Source organism: Eurytemora carolleeae, unplaced genomic scaffold (assembly GCF_000591075.1).
Source record: "Eurytemora carolleeae unplaced genomic scaffold, Eaff_2.0 scaffold12, whole genome shotgun sequence".
Classification (NCBI taxonomy): Eukaryota; Metazoa; Arthropoda; class Copepoda; order Calanoida; family Temoridae; genus Eurytemora; species Eurytemora carolleeae.
Window position 1 is genome coordinate 158,849 of NW_019396142.1, and position 18,350 is coordinate 177,198.

The 18,350-nt window shown below is 32.5% G+C and overlaps 2 protein-coding genes across 2 annotated transcripts; one reads left to right on the forward strand and one right to left on the reverse strand.

The window, feature by feature from the left end:
• Positions 1 to 1,126: 1,126 nt before the first annotated feature.
• On the reverse strand, positions 1,127 to 2,796 carry LOC111696227 (histone-lysine N-methyltransferase SMYD3). Its single transcript, XM_023465773.1, has one exon. The coding sequence runs from the start codon at positions 2,777 to 2,779 to the stop codon at positions 1,151 to 1,153; it is 1,629 nt and encodes a 542-aa protein (XP_023321541.1). The 5' UTR covers positions 2,780 to 2,796; the 3' UTR covers positions 1,127 to 1,150.
• A 10,467-nt stretch (positions 2,797 to 13,263) lies between these two features.
• Positions 13,264 to 18,027, forward strand: LOC111696204 (uncharacterized protein DDB_G0271670). Its single transcript, XM_023465751.1, has 3 exons — positions 13,264 to 13,339; positions 15,601 to 16,256; positions 17,751 to 18,027. The coding sequence occupies exons 1-3, from the start codon at positions 13,264 to 13,266 to the stop codon at positions 17,889 to 17,891; spliced, it is 873 nt and encodes a 290-aa protein (XP_023321519.1). The 3' UTR covers positions 17,892 to 18,027.
• Positions 18,028 to 18,350: the final 323 nt, after the last annotated feature.

An 18,350-nucleotide genomic window follows, 5' to 3' on the forward strand; every position in this document is an offset into this window, starting at 1 on the left:
TATTTTCTTTACGGCGTGTTTTGCAGGTTTTTTAAAACCTATGACACAGCTATTTTCATTTAAGGTTTTACTCAAGTATAGAATTGAAACAATCATGCTGAGGAAAATACTTTGAAGGGACTGTGCGCGTAATTTCAAGTGACCCTAGATTTCCAAAATGGCGTTTTCGATTCACAATTGCTAACTTTGAGCGTTTAAAATTTTGACTGATCAAGGATGACGTATTTATCCTAATTTATCTACAGAAACACTTTAATTTAAATTTACCGAGTTTAGGGGACTGTTCAGTGCGCATACTTATTGCTAACCCTATAACGGCTGGGTTTGGGTGCTGGCAAGGTTTGAGAAAAGGACCAAGAAAAGGGTCGAAAAAATGTAAAAAATATTTTTTGTTTTGTTTTTTACAAATATAAAGATGTTTAAAATAGAATGTGTAACACATTCTATTTTAAATTTGTTAACACAAACTGAACTGTTCACTGCCTGCACCCTACCCTATGCATTAAAAAAAATCCCAACATAATCCGTTAAATTACTATTCCTTGAAGTTAAAAATCAAAGAATTTCAAGGTGATAGTTAAAAAATTAGAGTGTTAGGGCAAAATAAACTGAATAGGGGAGAGGGGGGGGGGCACAAACAAACCCAATCCACGCCTATATAGGGTTAAATTCTTTTGTTTATTCTCAGGATGAGTCCCAAAAATATTTTGATTTTGATTTTTGTTTTAATGTTTTAAAACCTAAAATCTTAAGGAAACAAAATGTAGAAAATTTTGTACGAAATTTCATTTTTTGATTAATAGTTTTAACATTTATTTGTAAATGTTTTAACATTACTCTTATATCTCACATTGTGTGGTGAAAACTTTAATGGGAGATGAACTGATATTGGACAGGTCTCTCTTGCGTTCTTAGGAGAAAAACGATTAGTTTCTTTAATAATAATAATACTTCTAAAACGTGCATTTGTTCGTAAAATCGAATAACCAAAGTTAGAAACGTTATAAATTTTCACCATCATTTAACAAAATATAGATACTAAAGATGTTAAATGGAGTTTTTTTTAGTTAATTTTTTATAGAAATTAAACGATTTAGTAATGTTCATTTTTATTTTCTATGTTTATTTGAATAATAAAAAAGACTACATTTTATGAACAATGAAACTTCCACAGTAATCTGTGAAGAAGATTTTCCAGTTGTAGAACTCCTTTGCAAGGGTGCTCAATTCTAAGATGAGAATCTTTTAAAGTTTTTGAAATTTCTTCAATTGCTGCATCTAAAGAAAGGGACTGGGTCCAGTTTTCACTGAGCATCAATTTAATATCTTTCTCAAGTTGATCAATATTGTCCCCTGGATTCAAGGGAATAAAGTTCAAACTCATCTTTTGCTCAGTTTTCCAGCCTTCAATGCATGGTTTACATTCACAGATAAAGTTGTATCGTTGAGTTGTATCATGTCTTGTAATCCGATCCACCATGAAAAATGTTGGTGAGTACACATCACTAATCTCCTCATCTTTCCTTATCAGTCGTGTCGCAAACGCCAAAGATCTTCTACCAGTCATAACTCTGGCATAGTTTGGATCACAGCTGTGATTAATCAAAGCCAAAGATGGATTCAAGCAACAGCCAATTTTCTCTACGTTTTCACCAATAAGTTCGGTAACCTCATGGGAATTGAAAAAGGTTACTCTCATAAAATGCAGCAAAAGAATTCCGACCTCTAATTCAACACTTGAAAGCTCATTTGAGGATGAAATTTCATTTTTGAAATACCCGGAAGTTTTTAATACCCGAAGGTAAAAAAGAGCAGTAAGGGCTTCTTTCATTAAAACAGGGGCTTCTATATCTCCTGAATCTTTGTGAGTAACTAGATTGTACACGGTAGAAATAGCATTGGAAGAATATGAATTCAATTTTGCTAGATAAGGTTTAGTTGCCCAGTAACTTGCTGGTTTTCCTGACACAATTCTTAGCGCTAGGTGCCACACACCAGTATCAGCTTTGAATATTTGATCCATCAGCAAGCATTCTGAACTATGAAAAGTTGCCGCTGCTCTACATTTTACAGAACAAAAATATACCGATGCACAACCTAGACAAGATATAAGGTATTCTGATTTGATCAGACAGAACTCACAGTGCGTCTCTCTATATCTTCTATCGAGTAAAGCCACATAACTGTTTTCATCTGCAATAAGTTCCCCAGGGTTGATATTTTTATCAGCCACCAAAAACCGTCCTCCTTTTTTACTTGATCCTAAATTCACGCTGCTAGAAAAGTTTTGCAAAAATTTATGAAAAATAATTTGTGTTTCAATCGTTGCCTCCTTGATTTTCTTTTTCTCAGAACACTCACATTTGTCCTGTAGCAGTTTGATATTTTCTAGATCTTTCTTGTTTTTGCTTTGTATTTCACATAAGTCGAATAATGCATACTCAAACATATTTCGTTCAAACCATTTTGAAGCTCTAAATCTAAAGACAGAATCTAGATTACTGCCAGGAGGTGCAAATCCTAGAGCTTGTTGTATAAGTTTTAGTTGTAAGTCTTTTTCAGACCTTTTTGACTTTTCAAGAAGGGCATTGCTTAAAACATCATTCTTTCTTCCAGAACTTTTTGATTGATCTAAAAACTGTTGAAAACTGCAAATGGAGTAGCTGGATAACAACTTTATTCTTCTTAAATTTGCTTTATCTGAATCCTCATCGTCGTTCCAGACTGAAATATTCTTGGTCAAACTAATATCATTGAAAATATTCTGCAAGAAGCTCATTGTAATCTATATTAAGGTGCCGGTCAAACTATGTAATGTATTGTATACTTTTATTTTAAAAGGAAAGCAGTTTATATATACTTTCTTTTTACTTCATTTGCTTTCCTTTCTATTTTTCTATAACTCCTTTCTTTTTATCCTTTACCTTTCTATTATTTAACCCTCTCTCTTTCCTTTTTGATTGTCCTTCTTTTTCCTTCTAATGTGTTCTTTTCTTTGGCCTAAAACTTGTGAACGAACTTATTTATTGACTGCAGTAAAACAAATTTATCAGAACCGAATTTAAAGATTTTGAGCCGTGTCACAAACTCTGATTTTCTAATCACTATATCTTTTGAACCAAATGTTGCAGACCTTAGATATTTCAAACTATGAATTCTGCTAGATCAAATAATCTGAGTTTGAAATATCAAAGGTTCACAACATCGAGTTCTAAAGATATTGAGGTTTAAATATTGGATTTTGTTCCAAAGATTCAATTCCTTTGAGACGTGCCTCAAACATAGTTGGCTCTAATTGAAATTGTATTCAGTTTTTCTAGATTTGGGCCGGCGCTCAATTTGAACCGGTTTTTGGCGGTTTACCTTAACAGTTCCCTTAAGCAGTGAAAACTTTAATCAGTTAAATCAAAATATCTGAAATCCTTTTCAGCCAACAGTTTTAATGCTCCGAATTAAGTGCAAAATAAAAAGATTCCTTTTGTTAAAAAAAATTAGATAACATTTAGATTCATACATTTTTTTAATAAAAACGTATTATTTTGTCTAAAAGCAGCTTTTAAGGTTTCACAGAATGTTTTATCCTTGTATTTTATAACAACTTTTTTTTTTGAAAAATTAAAATAGTTGGTTTTAACTAGAAAATTAAAACATAGTTTGTCCAGTTATTTGAAAAAAAGTTTTGTATTGAAATTCGCTCTTGAAAAAAAAAAGAATGAATGATGGTAGAATCTATAGAGTGGGTTTTCAAATGTTTTCATTTAACTAATTTCAAGGTCAACTTAATTTGCGAAGCAAAATCGAAAGATTTATATTTAGTTTCAATTTTAAAAAGTTAACTCAATGAATATAGAAAAATATATTATTCTAATAGTCAAATATTTTGTCCTAAAATGCAAATTAAAAATTTGCAGATACAAATACAAATAAATAGAATTTGTCCAGACTTGAGTATTGTTATCGTCCAATTTTTAAAAAATTCCTGATTTTTAGGCTTTCAGTTGTAGAGATGGGCATCGTTTTGTGGACAAACAACATTTTTGAGAAAAAACTGCCTTTTTGAGAAGGAACACAATTGTTCTTCAACATCTCGTGTCATTCAGGAAAAAAAATATTGGACAAATGACTTGGATCAAAAAAATTTCCAAACAATTTTGAAAAAAAATTTCACCGATCATTGGCTTTTTGGAACAAAATTATCAAATTTGTTTAAATTTTGTTTAATACAAAATTATGACAAAACCACTTTTCTTTACTGTAAGAACAATTTTATTGAGCAAACGATTTTTCTGAACCTACGATTAACTGAACGATCGTTTAATAAAAAAACTAACGAAAGAGATGGAAAATTAACTATAACTTTGAAAATGAACAAAAAAATTTTTTGAACGACTAAAAAATGAGCGAAATGATTCGTTCACGTACGAAATAAAAAAAAGCTGAACGCGCCCATCTCTACTTTTAGGAGATTCCTCCACAAAACATATTTAAAAATTGTATTCTCTAAAAGTGTTTTTATTACACTATGCCAACTCTTGCCTCTGGTTAAGAAGTAAAAAAGAACGTTTTTCAAATTCTATGTAAATTTAATTTGCTTTGTTCAGGGTTAAAATTTATGTCCGATTCATAGGAAATGAGGTTTTGCCACAAACTCAAATTTTATAATCCTTTTATTGTGGCAACCTGATGGTGGAAACCCTTGATATTCCAATAATAGGCTATTTGATCTAACAGAACTCATAGTTTGAAATATCTAAGATCTACGAAATTGGGTTGCAAAGATATAGGTAGTAGAAAATCAGAGTTTGTGACAAAGACTCAATTCCTTTGTTCATAATTTTATGAGAAAAAGGAAGCTGATAAAATATTCAATTTTGAGTTTATTTAGTTTTCTTAGATTTTTTTAGAGTCGCCAAAACACCAAAATTGGTAGAATATGTGAAAAACTAAAGATATCCAACTCTAAATTGGACATACAATTATGGTCACCTAGATTCAGCCTGCTATGAAATGTTGCATCAATATTCAAGATTAGTTATAGAAGTAATTGGAAATATACTCATAGATTTTTGCGTAGGGCAATTGTAATTTGTAATTTTCTAATTACAGTGGGTTAATACTTTAGATCTCAAACCCACCTTAGAATAATTTCTGAAACAGGTTTTAAAAAATGTTTCGAAAAGGTTAGAGTTTCTCCAGAAGATGGGAGAGTATGAAATCTCTATTAAAGATGTAATAAACCACATAGATTCAGCCTCCTTATAAACAGTCTCATCAATTTTTAAGACAGGGCTGACTTTGAAGTGTCGCAACGCCCTAAGCTTAAATTTTACCGCTCTAACTCACTTATGCTTTTCTGTAGCCCTTTACATGTACATTTTAGTACTGTAAAGCACTTGTTGTTAGATGTGGTTTTTTAGAAGTTATTGGCAAAATTCTCAACGATTTTTGCTTGAGAGCGTGAGACCATTAAATCGCAGTGAAACGATTCACTCACAAAAAAAAACTTTTAATCCTTTGAATAAAATAAAGAAATCCCACACGCTGCATTGGAAAAAAATAGCCACATGGTACTCATTTTAGTAAGAATTGTTCTTATGAGTGTGAACTCAGTAATGAGTATCGTCTTTGTTTCCCCTCTACTTTTAATAAATTGCAACTATTCCACTTAATAAATTTTTTTTAAAATGTTAAGTGTACTTTTCTATCAATAGTTCAGTTGCTAATTGCAAAATACAAGAAAAAAGAAGAAAACAATAACCCACTTTTTCTGGTTCCTAGTGTATTTGAATCTTATTCGAAATTAAGTGAAAATTATTTTAAACTCTCAGTTATTGCAGAGTTTATTGGAAAACTTTTGAAATGTTATAACATTTAATAACTTCCGAATCAGAGAACTTTACACTCCTTTTCACAAAATATCTCTCTTTACACTCCTTTTCACAAAATATCTCTCTTTACACTCCTTTTCACAAAATATCTCTCTTTACACTCCTTTTCACAAAATATCTCTCTCTTTTAGTTGCAGAGAGCAACCCTCCAGGAATGACATTTTGAATGTAACGATTTCCATACGTAAAATTTAACCTTTTAAAATTGATATATAATAGTCTGAAATGTAAATGAAAATAATGATAGTTTTGATTAATTTTAATCATTATTGTTACTGCTCAAAAGATTTACTAATCCTTATTTTCGAATGATGGGTTTATATAAAGAAAAAAATGAAACTGTTAAACTACCCAGGGTATTCAATTTACTCGGAACCTGAATCCATCAAGGAAAGAAGCAATCAAGAACTCATGGAACAACTGAGGAATGTATATTATTATTATTTTTGTATTTTTTCAACCCAGAACTTCGTCGTCGTCTTGACAAAGAAATTGAGTCTTTGTAACAAACTCTAATTTTCTAATACCTATATTTTTTCCACCTAATGGTGTAAACCTTTCATATTTCAAACTTGGATTTTTTCATCTAACAGAATTCATAGTTTGAAATATCTAAGGTCTACGGCATTTGATTACAAAGATATAGAGATTAGAAAATCATAGTTTGTGAAAAAGACTCAATTTCTTTTCAATGAGTTTTATACTTTTACTAGCTTGGGAACCCAGTGGTAGTCATGTGTTAGTCCCACCATTTACCCGCGCGTTGTCCTAAATAACAATTTTAGATATTTTTCTCTAAAAACCATGTTCAAAACATTCCCGTGGCTCTTCCGAGTTCCCCCATCAATATTTGAGACAACCCGTTCCTTTGTTCCTGAGTTAAATCTCAGTAATGGTGAAAATAAAGAAAAAGGTCTGAAATATGCAGAACAGTTTTAAAGAGCTCCATTAAACAGTTCATTAAAAAAATCTGCAGCATTTCATTTTAAGTTTAACAGTAGGGTTAGAAAACTGTACTAATCCCGTGGACTACAGATAATTATAAATAGGCACAAAATATCCTTTATTAGTGAACACCAGGACGATAAAAGAAAAACTTATTAAATGCGGAAGAAAAATCAAAGATCTGAATTATTTTTATTTAGTTGAAATAGAACTTTTATAGATATATTGCTGGGAGTATTTAACTCATACTCACTTTTCATTAATTCTAACCTCTGATTATCCTAAATCTTTTAAGTTCTAACTTAAATCTTTAAATTTGTTTGGAAGGTTTGTTTTCTTTAAATCTTCAAGTTGCTTCCAAGAATGCATATTAAACTTTTTATTACAGAATAAAATTTAAATGTAAAACTTAATTCTTCATAAACTTTTAAACAAAACTTGGAAAATTGAGAATCTATTTAATACATCCTGTTGTTAGTATATCCTCCCCGACAATGCAATATTGCTTCTGAAAGGACAGGGAGGACAAGTTAAATATTTTCCAAAACAAAACTCGATGAAAAAATATATTTTTCAAAATTTTAATTTTTGTAAATAAAGTTGATTACAAATTTTATTTTTCACATTGCTTTATGTTAATTTAACAGAAACCATTTCACGTTGCTTTATGTTAAATGAGCGGAAATCCTTTCACGTTGCTTTATGCTATTTGAGCGGAAATCGTTTCATGTTGCTTTATGTTAATTGAGCGGAAATCCTTCCACGTTGCTTTATGTTAATTGAGCGGAAATCCTTTCACGTTGCTTTATGTTAATTAAGTGAAAATCCTTTGCTTTAGGTTAATTGAGCGGAAATCTTTCACGTTGCATTATGTTAACTGAGCGGAAATCCCTCCACGTTGCCTTACGTTAATTGAACGGAAATTGTTCCACGTTGCCTTATGTTAATTGAGCGGAAATCCTTCCACGTTGCTTTATGCTAATTGAGCGGAAATCCTTTCATGTTGCTTTATGTTAATTTAACGGAAATCCTTTCACGTTGCTTTATGCTAATTGAGCGGAAATCCTTCCACGTTGCTTTATGTTAATTGAGCGGAAATCCTTTCACGTTGCTTTATGCTAATTGAGCGGAAATCCTTCCACGTTGCTTTATGTTAATTGAGCGGAAATCTTTCCACGTTGCTTAATGTTAATTGAGCGGAAATCCTTCCACGTTGCTTTATGTTAATTGAGAGGAAATCTTTCCACGTTGCTTTATGTTAATTGAGCGGAAATCCTTCCATGTTGCTTTATGTTAATTGAGCGGAAATTCTTTCATGTTGCTTTATGTTAATTGAGCGGAAATCCTTCCACGTTGCTTTATGTTAATTGAGCGAAAATCCTTCCACGTTGCTTTATGTTAATTGAGCGGAAATCCTTCCACGTTGCTTTATGTTAATTGAGCGGAAATCCTTTCACGTTGCTTTATGTTAATTGAGCGAAAATCCTTTCACGTTGCTTTATGTTAATTGAGTGGAAATCCTTTCATGTTGCTTTATGTTAATTAAACGGAAATCCTTCTACGTTGCTTTATGTTAATTGAGCGGAAATCCTTTCATGTTGCGTTATGTTAATTGAACGGAAATCCTTCCACGTTGCTTTATATTAATTGAGCGGAAATCTTTCCACGTTGCCTTATGTTAATTGAGCGGAAATCCTTCCACGTTGCTTTATGTTAATTGAGCGGAAATCCTTTCATGTTGCGTGATGTTAATCGAACGGAAATCCTTCCACGTTGCTTTATGTTAATTGAGCGGACATCTTTCCACGTTGCCTTATGTTAATTGAGCGGAAATCCTTCCACGTTGCTGTATGTTGATTGAACGGAAATCCATGAATGATAATTCACAAAGAAAAAAAGCAAATTACAATATATAATATGGATTATACGTAAAAACAATATCATTCATTTAATATTATGAAATTTTTGGCAAATTTATCTCATAAATTTTTAAATCTAAATTTTACTCAAAAAATTATCCTTTATATCTTATATTACTCAAATTTTGAATAGATGAGATGAACAAATCAATCCAAAAGTAAGCCCTGGAGGATAAAAAAAAAAACTGATCTTTTAATAACATATTTAAAGGGATTGTAGACGGCATTTGTAGAGTGCAATGTAAAAATTCACAACCGTGAACTATGCGTTTTACATAAATTTTTTAAAAATAATTCTAGAACGGAAAGATTCTTTAAGCCTGTATCTATTCAAACCCAATGTCGTAAACCTTTGTCATTTCAAACTATGAATTTTGTCAGATCAAATATTTTGAATGTTTGGAAGTTAATAATCAAAGGTTTACACCATTAGGTTGCAAAGTGAAAGGGATGAGAAAATTACTTTTATGAGTCTCTCTAAATCAAAAACATTGTATTTATCGACAGAGAAATAGACCAATTAAAACAAGGAAAAAATGTTCTCACATTAGTTGACATGTTTTCCAAGATTAAATAAAAAAGTGTAAAAACACAGGGGCGGATACAGGGGTGTGGCGGGGGGACATTCGCCACCCCCTGACAGATTCGAGGCAAAAAATGTTCCCAATTTTATAAATCGTATGTGTTTTTCAATTTCAAGCTTTTTTTTATTTAATGGAAATCTTGACTTTCTTTTCTTCAGTTTAATTTAAAAATCAACGACAACAAGTAAATGTTACTGTTAACGATAAATTTAGAATTAGAAATTTGTAAGAAACTAGACTTAAGTTATAATATTGTTCATATCTAGTAATGTTCCTTAATCAATACTCATTTATCAAAATAGTAATATTGGTCCTAATTTTGATGCATTTAAGTATAACTAGTAATTTCATTTTGTTTTTAAATTGCTAATGTTCCTATTATTGTTCCCGTTCCTAATACTGTGTCCGACCCAACTTAAATCCCTGTCCTAATCCAATAGTTTTGTTCCTAATTCCTGAACAATCTTTTTATTGTTCCTAAATCCCTGTCCTAATCCATTATTTTTGTTCCTAATTCCTGAACAATATTTTTATTGTTCCTTAATCCCTGTCCGAATCCTTTAATTTTGTTCCTAATTCCTGAACAATCTTTTAATTGTTCCTAAATTCCTGTTCTAATCATTTATTTTTGTTCTTAATTCCTGAACAATCTTTTAATTGTTCCTAAATTCCTGTTCTAATCCGTTAATTTTGTTCCTTAAAGTTAAAAATCTAGTTTTTTAGTCTTTAGTCGTTAATTTTGACTCTTTTTGAGTCTTTTAAGTCAAAAAAAATTTCGCCTGCGGCACGATTTTGCCATCTATTGTACTAGAATATTTTGTATTTACATCTTCACTGTGTTTAGTGTGTTCCAGAGAAGGTTGGAGAACATGAATCATCAAGTTGTCCAGAATATTATAGAAAAGGTTAAACTAAATTTATAAACTTTTAAGAAACTTTTATATTTTAGATAAATGTTGCTTAAACTATTGAAATTCAAAGTAAGTTTTGCAATGCAAGCATAAATTTAGAGGCGGAACTTGGGTGGTGCTCCACCCCCCCCACCATTCAGAAGTTTAGAGCGAACGTACCCCTCCCCCCCCCATGATCTTCAGTTTGGATGAGATATTTGTTGAAAAGTTTAAACCCTCCTTAGAGAGAACATCTGGAGCTTTTCTCCGATCTTGACTGAAGAGTAGAGAGGGTTAAATATATTTCAATTTGTTGGTTTCTAGGCTGTTAAACACTGTTTAAATTTGTACTGTTCCGTATATTGAACTTTCCGAAAGAATATCGAAATTATGAACTTGTTGTTAGAAATCTCAAACAATTGCTCACATAGCCCTAATATTCTGTTCTAAATTTCGATTTTTTATTTTCGAAATGCTTTCACATGACTATGATACTGCACTGCTATTGGTGGAAGTTCTGGTCACGTGATACAGGTGTATAGGTAACAGTCTTAAACAAAACAGTATTGCTTCACTAAACACAAATTACTCACAAAATGTCGTATCCTTGGAGCCTTCAAGATGTATAGTTTGTTAATTGCAGTACAGTTAATTCTTGTTTTAAAAACACTCATTGACCTCTATCAATATTTAGAATCCAGGAAGTTTTTACGTCGTCTTCATATTCCCGTGTATTTCTAGGTGATGAGAAATATAGAATCAGATGATGCAATTAAGGATGGAGAAAACATACGATTAATTAGAGGTAATGGATTGATTATTCATTCCTGTCTTTTAATTTGTTGGTATTTCAGGATAATTTGATCATTTCGTATCAAAGGATGAAACTATAATGAAAAGGATTTAAATGTCGTCCTCGGGATTCTTTTCTAAACATAGGACTTAAGAGATGTTATACATGATTTGACAACGTAAGAAATTAGGTTGCAGATGCATGGGATCCACGAATGTAAGAAAGAAGGTTGAATAAATTCTCTATAGTCGTCTCTGAAGTATCATCCTTTGTAGGTAACCCTGCATAGACTAACCTTACGTGTTTATTGACCAATTTCAGAAAATAGATGAGCGACGTATCTCTTCCCATTTCACTTCTGATATTTAGCTTAATATCTCGAAAACTCTACTACATTATCGCGGTAAAACTTAAAAAAGCCAAACATAACTTCAGAATTTTTCTTTCTTGATTTCATCCTACATTATATAATTTTCTTAGAAATAGTCCAGGGAAATGAAATCTGATGTACTTTTTTTTAAATTTGCAAAAACAACTTTTGCTGAAAGTGTACATTTAGACAGTTTTTTCGAGTCTGAATCATTTGTTTTAAATACGTTTTTAAAATTTTAACGGCCGGTTCCGAGTTCCTTGATCAAATACAAAGAAAGTAATATAATATACGGAAAATATTATTTTGGCCATTTTAAGTCGTTTTTAAACCTTTAGCTTTTATCCTGTTATGTCAAAGCTCTGGAACTACACTTTTTTGTATAACTCGGCGCGCGCCATCTCTCTCTCTATATATATATATACTTTGCTTGGGTGTCTGGGTGTTTGTATCCAATAAACGTGACCCAAGGGAGTTTCATGGATGCTCAAAATTACACAAATTTGAGTTCAAAAGATTTTGATTATTGGTAAATTTTGAAAATGCGCGAAAAAATATCATTAAATCCACGAACATTTTTTTGTTATCATCTATATATATATATATATACTTTGCTTGTTTGTTTGTTTGTCCATTAAATTTTGAAAATCTACGAAATTTTTTTTATAAAATCCGCAAACTTTTTGTTTGTTTTTGTTTTACAATATATGTTAAAAGAAGAAAAGTAAGAAAAAGTAAGAAAATGTTCACAATTGAAATAGTAAAAGGGCACGAAGCGCCATGAAAGCCTAGTTGTTTTATATTGCATAAAGCGAAGATGCTCACAGAAAATGCAACAGTTAAAATTTGAACTATAAGACGGGTGCGAAGCGCCCTAAATGCCCAGTTTTAATTTTATGTAAGCATTTGTGGACACCGTAATATACACTATAATAATAGTAACAAAAAGTTTTGGTAATTACACTGAAATAAGTTATATATGTCTAATAAATTATTTTAAAGAAATTAAAGTTTTGCCCCCAAAAAAGAAAATGTCTAAAGTTTCAACTTTATGCAAAAATTAATAGTTAAAGTTCATTTCTTTATAACTTGAGCCTTGAACACAGCATCATAATTATCACAACGTTTATTAGCATAACAGAAACACACAAGAAGAGGAGAGATGGGTTAGAAGGGAGAAGGATAAGGGAATGATCGGCTGGAGGAAAGAATGAGATAAAAATACAGCGTGATAGATAATGAGGGGAGAGAGCACGGAGTATGTGAGATTTGGGTGAGAGGATAGGACATAATGATGGTAGGAAAGGGGGAGGGATGGAAACTAGAGAAGGAGCAGAAAGTATAGGGAGGAAAGAATGGCAAATAAGAGATTGCAGGAAGGAAAGGGATTTTAAATAATTGGAGGAAAAGACAAGGTATAATAGGAGTGTTGGAAGATAGATGAAGATGGGAGGGTAGGATGTTGGATGATGGGAGGGTAGGATGTTGAAATGATGGGAGGGTAGAATGTTGGATGATGGGCGAGAATGGTGTCCAAATGATCGGATGGAAGTGTGTTGAAATGATGGGAGGGTAGGATGTTGAAATTATGGGAGTGTAGGATGTTGGATGATGGGAGAGAAGGGTGTCCAAATGATTGGAGTGAAGTGTGTTGAAATGATGAGAGGGTAGGATGTTGGATGATGGGAGAGAAGGGTGTTCAAATGATCGGAGTGAAGTGTGTTGAAATTATGGGAGAGTAGGATGTTGAAATGATGGGAGGGTAGGATGTTGAAATGATGGGAGGGAAAGATGTTGAAATGGGAGGGTAGATTTAGAACGATGGGAGGGTAGGATAAAGTGGAAGGGTAGGATGATGGAATGATGTTGGAATAATGGGAGGGAAGGATGTTCAAATGATGGGAGGAGGAATATCAGAATATTGGAAGGATGGGATGATAATGATGGGAGGTTAGGATGATGGAATGATGGAAGTGTAGGATAATGGAATGATGGGAGGGTAGGATGTTAGAATGATGGGAGGGAGGGGGGTATCATGTTGAAATAATGGAAGAATATAATGTTTGAATGGTGGGAGGAAAGAACGTGGAACGGGGCTGATTGGGATGATTTGAGTGTTAACTAGGAAATTATGGGAGGGAATAATAAGGGAATAAAGGGAAGTATCAGGGATAGAGAATGATAAAAAGGGGTTGGGGTTGTGAGGGGGGGGGGTCGAGATGTAAGGGAAGGTGGGGACCTATACAGGATTTATGAAAACGGTTGAGGTATTTAATTACTAAATAAAATTATGTTAAAAAAGTCATAAAAATAAAGGTTTAATGAAAAGATGAAACCACCTGAATGGATTTAGCAAAATCTGTTTTAAAGAATCATTGCAATATTTGTTCCGCTTCCGAACCTTGCCTCTCTTATTTGAATTTTATTCAAATATATACAGTACAATTCTAATACAGCTTAATTCAGGGAGCTTGCGACAAACGGAGAAGCTTAAATTGAGCCTAGATGATAAGCCTACCACCGGAGAAACTACAACCTTCAATATTGGACCTGTCAGTGATATTCCGTCAAAACGTGTTTTGACGTCGTCTTCCAACCTTTTTCTGGATAAAAATAAATCAAACGAGAATACTAAAATACAGTTTACTGAAGGGCCAAACATTTTTATTGATTTGTCTAAAGTAGAAACAAGACCAAATCATAAAACACTAACCAATTTTGGTCCAAATTTTCCACCAGATTTTGCTCAAGTCTCATTCTCAACAGAAAGTCGTCCTACGCTGCTTGTGAGAGAAAATAATCAAGAGAAAGAAAATACTATTTCAAGATCAGATTTCAAAATTAAAGAAATTTTTACAAATAATGTATTCCCCAAACTGAAACAATATTTAAAAGATGTAAACCTTCGAGAAACAAATACAATTACGTCGAGTATAGAACCTGTTCAAGAGAAACAAACGTCAAAGTCATATCAAGCAGTTGGCATTCTAAATGCTGTCAATAATCATATTAAAAATGGCACAGTTTCATTTGAAAAAGTAAACAGAAATCTAACCATTGATAAGGATGACAAATTGTTGAAATTTGATGAAAATAGTGACATAAATCCAGTCATTAGTCCTTTAACTTTAACACTAAACAACCAGACGATTTTTAACAAAAATAAGAATTTATCAATTAAGCAGAAAACCGAGGGCCCCCGGAGTGAGGCTCTCCAAGATGAAGGATTGCAAGAAATGATTCATGAATATGAAAATTCTAAACTAAAGTCTTCAGAAAATAGTTTCTTGTATGAAAAATTAAGAAATGAAGAAAAAATAAATCAACACCAGAACTCTTCCGTGACCGTTAATCAACATCAATTAAAAACGTCACAGAAAAACAACAACACAGATGATCAACATTTTGGTTCCAAGAAATTCCAGGATATACAGCAACAACATGATATCAACAACCTCTTATATCTAACTTCAATTGATAAACTAACCTTGAGAGAAAAGTCGGAATATCACGAGGTTAAAAACCTTCAAGAGACTGAGAATAGGAAAGACAATTTTACATCAATTAAAGATCAATTGGATACTCTTACTAAAAGTATGTCAGCTTCAGATTTATTGGAATATCTTGCTCTGAAGATTTTATCAAATGAGATGCTTGAAAGAAATAAATTTTCATTGATTGGCGCACCATCTGCTAACAATGAAATCCTAGACCAATCACATGCATCTGATAGCAATGCAACCATGGACAAATCACAATATTCTAACAATGAGACCTTGGACCAATCACCATATTCTAACAATGAAACCCCGGACCAATCACCATATTCTAACAATAAAACCTTGGACCAATCACCATCTTCTAACAATGAAACCTTTGACCAATCACCATATTCTAACAATGAAACCTTGGACCAATCACTATCTTCTAACAATGAAACCTTGGACCAATCCCCATCTTCTAAAAATTACACCATAGATCAATCATCACCTTTTAGCAATGAAACCCCGGACCAATCACCATATCTTCTAACAATGAAACCTTTGACCAATCACCATATTCTAACAATGAAACCTTGGACCAATCACTATCTTCTAACAATGAAACCTTGGACCAATCACCATATTCTAACAATCAAACCTTGGACCAATCATCATCTTCTAACAATGAAACCTTGGACCAATCCCCATCTTCTAAAAATTACACCATAGATCAATCACCAACTTCTAGCAATGAAACCCTGGATCAATCATCATCTTCTAACAATGAAACCTTGGACCAATCCCCATCTTCTAAAAATTACACCATAGATCAATCATCACCTTTTAGCAATGAAACCCCGGACCAATCACCATATTCTAACAATGAAACCCTGGACAAATCACCACCTTCTAGCAATGAAACCCTGGACCAATCACCATATTCTAACAATGAAATCCTGGACCTATCACCATCTTCTCCTAGAAATGAAACCCTGGATCAATCACTATTTTCTTCTATCAATGATTCTGAAAATGGTTCTGATTTTGAACAATTGAGACTAGATTTGTCACAACCTTACAGTTCAAACAAAAAAGAAAACTTGAATTTTTTCTCCTCAGTTTTAAATTCAGATGAAGAGTCACAAGAATATTTAGAGACCACGACTCAACAGTTTCTTTTACCAAATTCCAATCATGATATCTCCTTAGAAGAGAAAATAAATGAGCAACCGAACCAGAACCCGTCCTCTGTAACCGCAAGAACAATATCAACAACATCAACAACATCAACAACATCAACAACATCAACAACATCAACATCGACAGCTGCATCAACAACTACAGAAACTTCTCCTTCAGTTCTGTTAAATCTTATTACAAATCAGGTTTGCAGTTTTTTGATTACCTCATTTCAATCTCTAATTTTCTAATCCTTATATCATTGCAACCTAATAATGCATGGTAAAAACTTTCTCATCATAAACCTTGACTTCTTGATCTCACAATTTTTTGACAATTTTTTTAACCCTTCTTAGCACCCAAACTATTAAAGTTATCGGTCAAATTTGTTTCAATGAGTTGGCCTTGAAAAATTGGGCTATGAACACGCATTTCAACCCTAAACCTATTCTACTAGAGAGGGGGGGGGGGTGCGTGGGTCACTTTAAAGGGTTAATTGTTCGAATTAAGTTTTGCTAAAAATCATTTAAGTGTACTTTTAGGGCTGGGCAAAGTTCCGTTAATGTTCCGTTAAGGTTTTCAAAAATTAACGTCTGAAAACGAAAACGGAACAGATTTTTTTAAAACAGTGATTTTCGGAAAAAAAATTTTTAACCAAAAATTGCATTTAACTTGTAAAAAAAATGTACGTGTTTTGACAGTTTAAAATGTCGTCTTTAGTTTACAAAATCTGGGCTCTCCTCAGCATAAGATAAATATAGTTGAATTGGATATCAGTCCTCAGAGAAGGATAAATATGTTAAACTGCCATGTGCCGTTAATAATACAAATATCGTTAAAGGCTGAGCGCTAACAATTTCATGAAACGTAAGTAAATATTTCTGTAAATTATTTACATCAAGCTTTCATTATAACATATTGATTAAGTGAAAACCTTGATAAGTACTTTATTTACGGAACTAAATTATCTATGCTGTGTTTTCCATTAATATGTATCGTTTATCTAGCCGTTAATTGGACTAATACATTTAAATTTAAATTCTCATGACCGTGGTTACAAAAATATCTAAGTTGGATTCATGCTCGCAAATATTAACTAGTTTTCATCAGTTTTTAACGATTTTGAACTTTAAATTAAAATTTTTAAAGAAATCTTTGAATGGAGATATACTATTATAAGTAACATAAAACAATTCATCTTACTCTCCAGTTTCTTTATATCCCACTCTGTCTATATCCGTCCCCAAAAAACTCGTATTGTGGATAAGTATTAATAAAAAAAAGATTTTAAAAAAGGGTTTTATTTCAGGCGAAAGCAATTTTTTCTCAGACCTGGCTAAGATTTTGAACTTTATTTACATTGGACCCAATATGTATAGGACAATTAAATTTTTTTAAATTTTTCTATTACATTTTGAGCTATGGGTATAAGTCGATATCGACGTTTTCGGAACTGATGTGCAATAACACAAAGCGATATCGACGCTTCGAAAACACAAATATAGAGTCGGTTTTGAGATGAAAATGGAACTTATGTATTAAAAGAAAAGTTTTAAAAATATACATATAGGGTTCCTGTGGCAGTCACACTTTTTATGTGTGTGCCCCTTGCATTAAGATTCCAATCAGTTTTCAATTTTTCGCAAGCTTGAAACCATTGCAGAATTTGCTAGTTGAAGGTTAAAATCTTGTTGTTCCAGGTTCCTAAGGTGCTGGGGATGGGAGCAGCTAGTTTAGCTTACACAGCTTTAGCTGGTTTACCGTACTGGCTACCCCTCTTCGGCAGGAGAAGAAAAAAACGAAGCTTTCAAAAGTCCAACACCAAACCGAACTATTTATGAAGAAAGAATTTGTAAAGTGACTAACTACAGGCTATAACAGAGCGTTTGCTCCTTCATTTTGTAAGTTTAACAGTTTAACAACTATAAATTAATTTCAAGTGACCCCCCCCCCCCTGTAAAAAAGAGAGGTATGTCCGATATATACACAACTGTACGCTTTAAAACTTAGTCTAAGCTAAATTATTTCTCTCCAAATTGATTATTTTTTATTGCGGTTTTTTGCTACAGAAACTATTGAGTAAATTGTGAGAATTTAATTGGACATGCCCCTACTAAAACGGAGGCACGACAAGTTAAAATAAATTGCACGCACGATTAACATCTGATTTGTATGTTTTCGATTATACCTTCTATTCTTGAATTGCTACAGAGAAGAACAAAAATGTTCTTAATTTGCAAGATGTGATTGGATATTTTTTTCAGTCTTTTTCATAAAATCTCATTCTTCAACATGAAATC

What these genes read in the sequence shown, in the direction of transcription:
- LOC111696204 (XM_023465751.1), top strand. Translation starts at nt 13,264, where the DNA reads ATGGGAGGGAAGGATGTTCAAATGATGGGAGGAGGAATATCAGAATAT. An exon ending in TGGGATGATAATGATGGGAG is followed by an intron (nt 13,340 to 15,600) that starts GTTAGGATGATG and finishes ATTACACCATAG; the next exon opens with ATCAATCACCAACTTCTAGC. An exon ending in TAAATCTTATTACAAATCAG is followed by an intron (nt 16,257 to 17,750) that starts GTTTGCAGTTTT and finishes TTGTTGTTCCAG; the next exon opens with GTTCCTAAGGTGCTGGGGAT.
- LOC111696227 (XM_023465773.1), bottom strand. Translation starts at nt 2,779, where the DNA reads ATGAGCTTCTTGCAGAATATTTTCAATGATATTAGTTTGACCAAGAAT.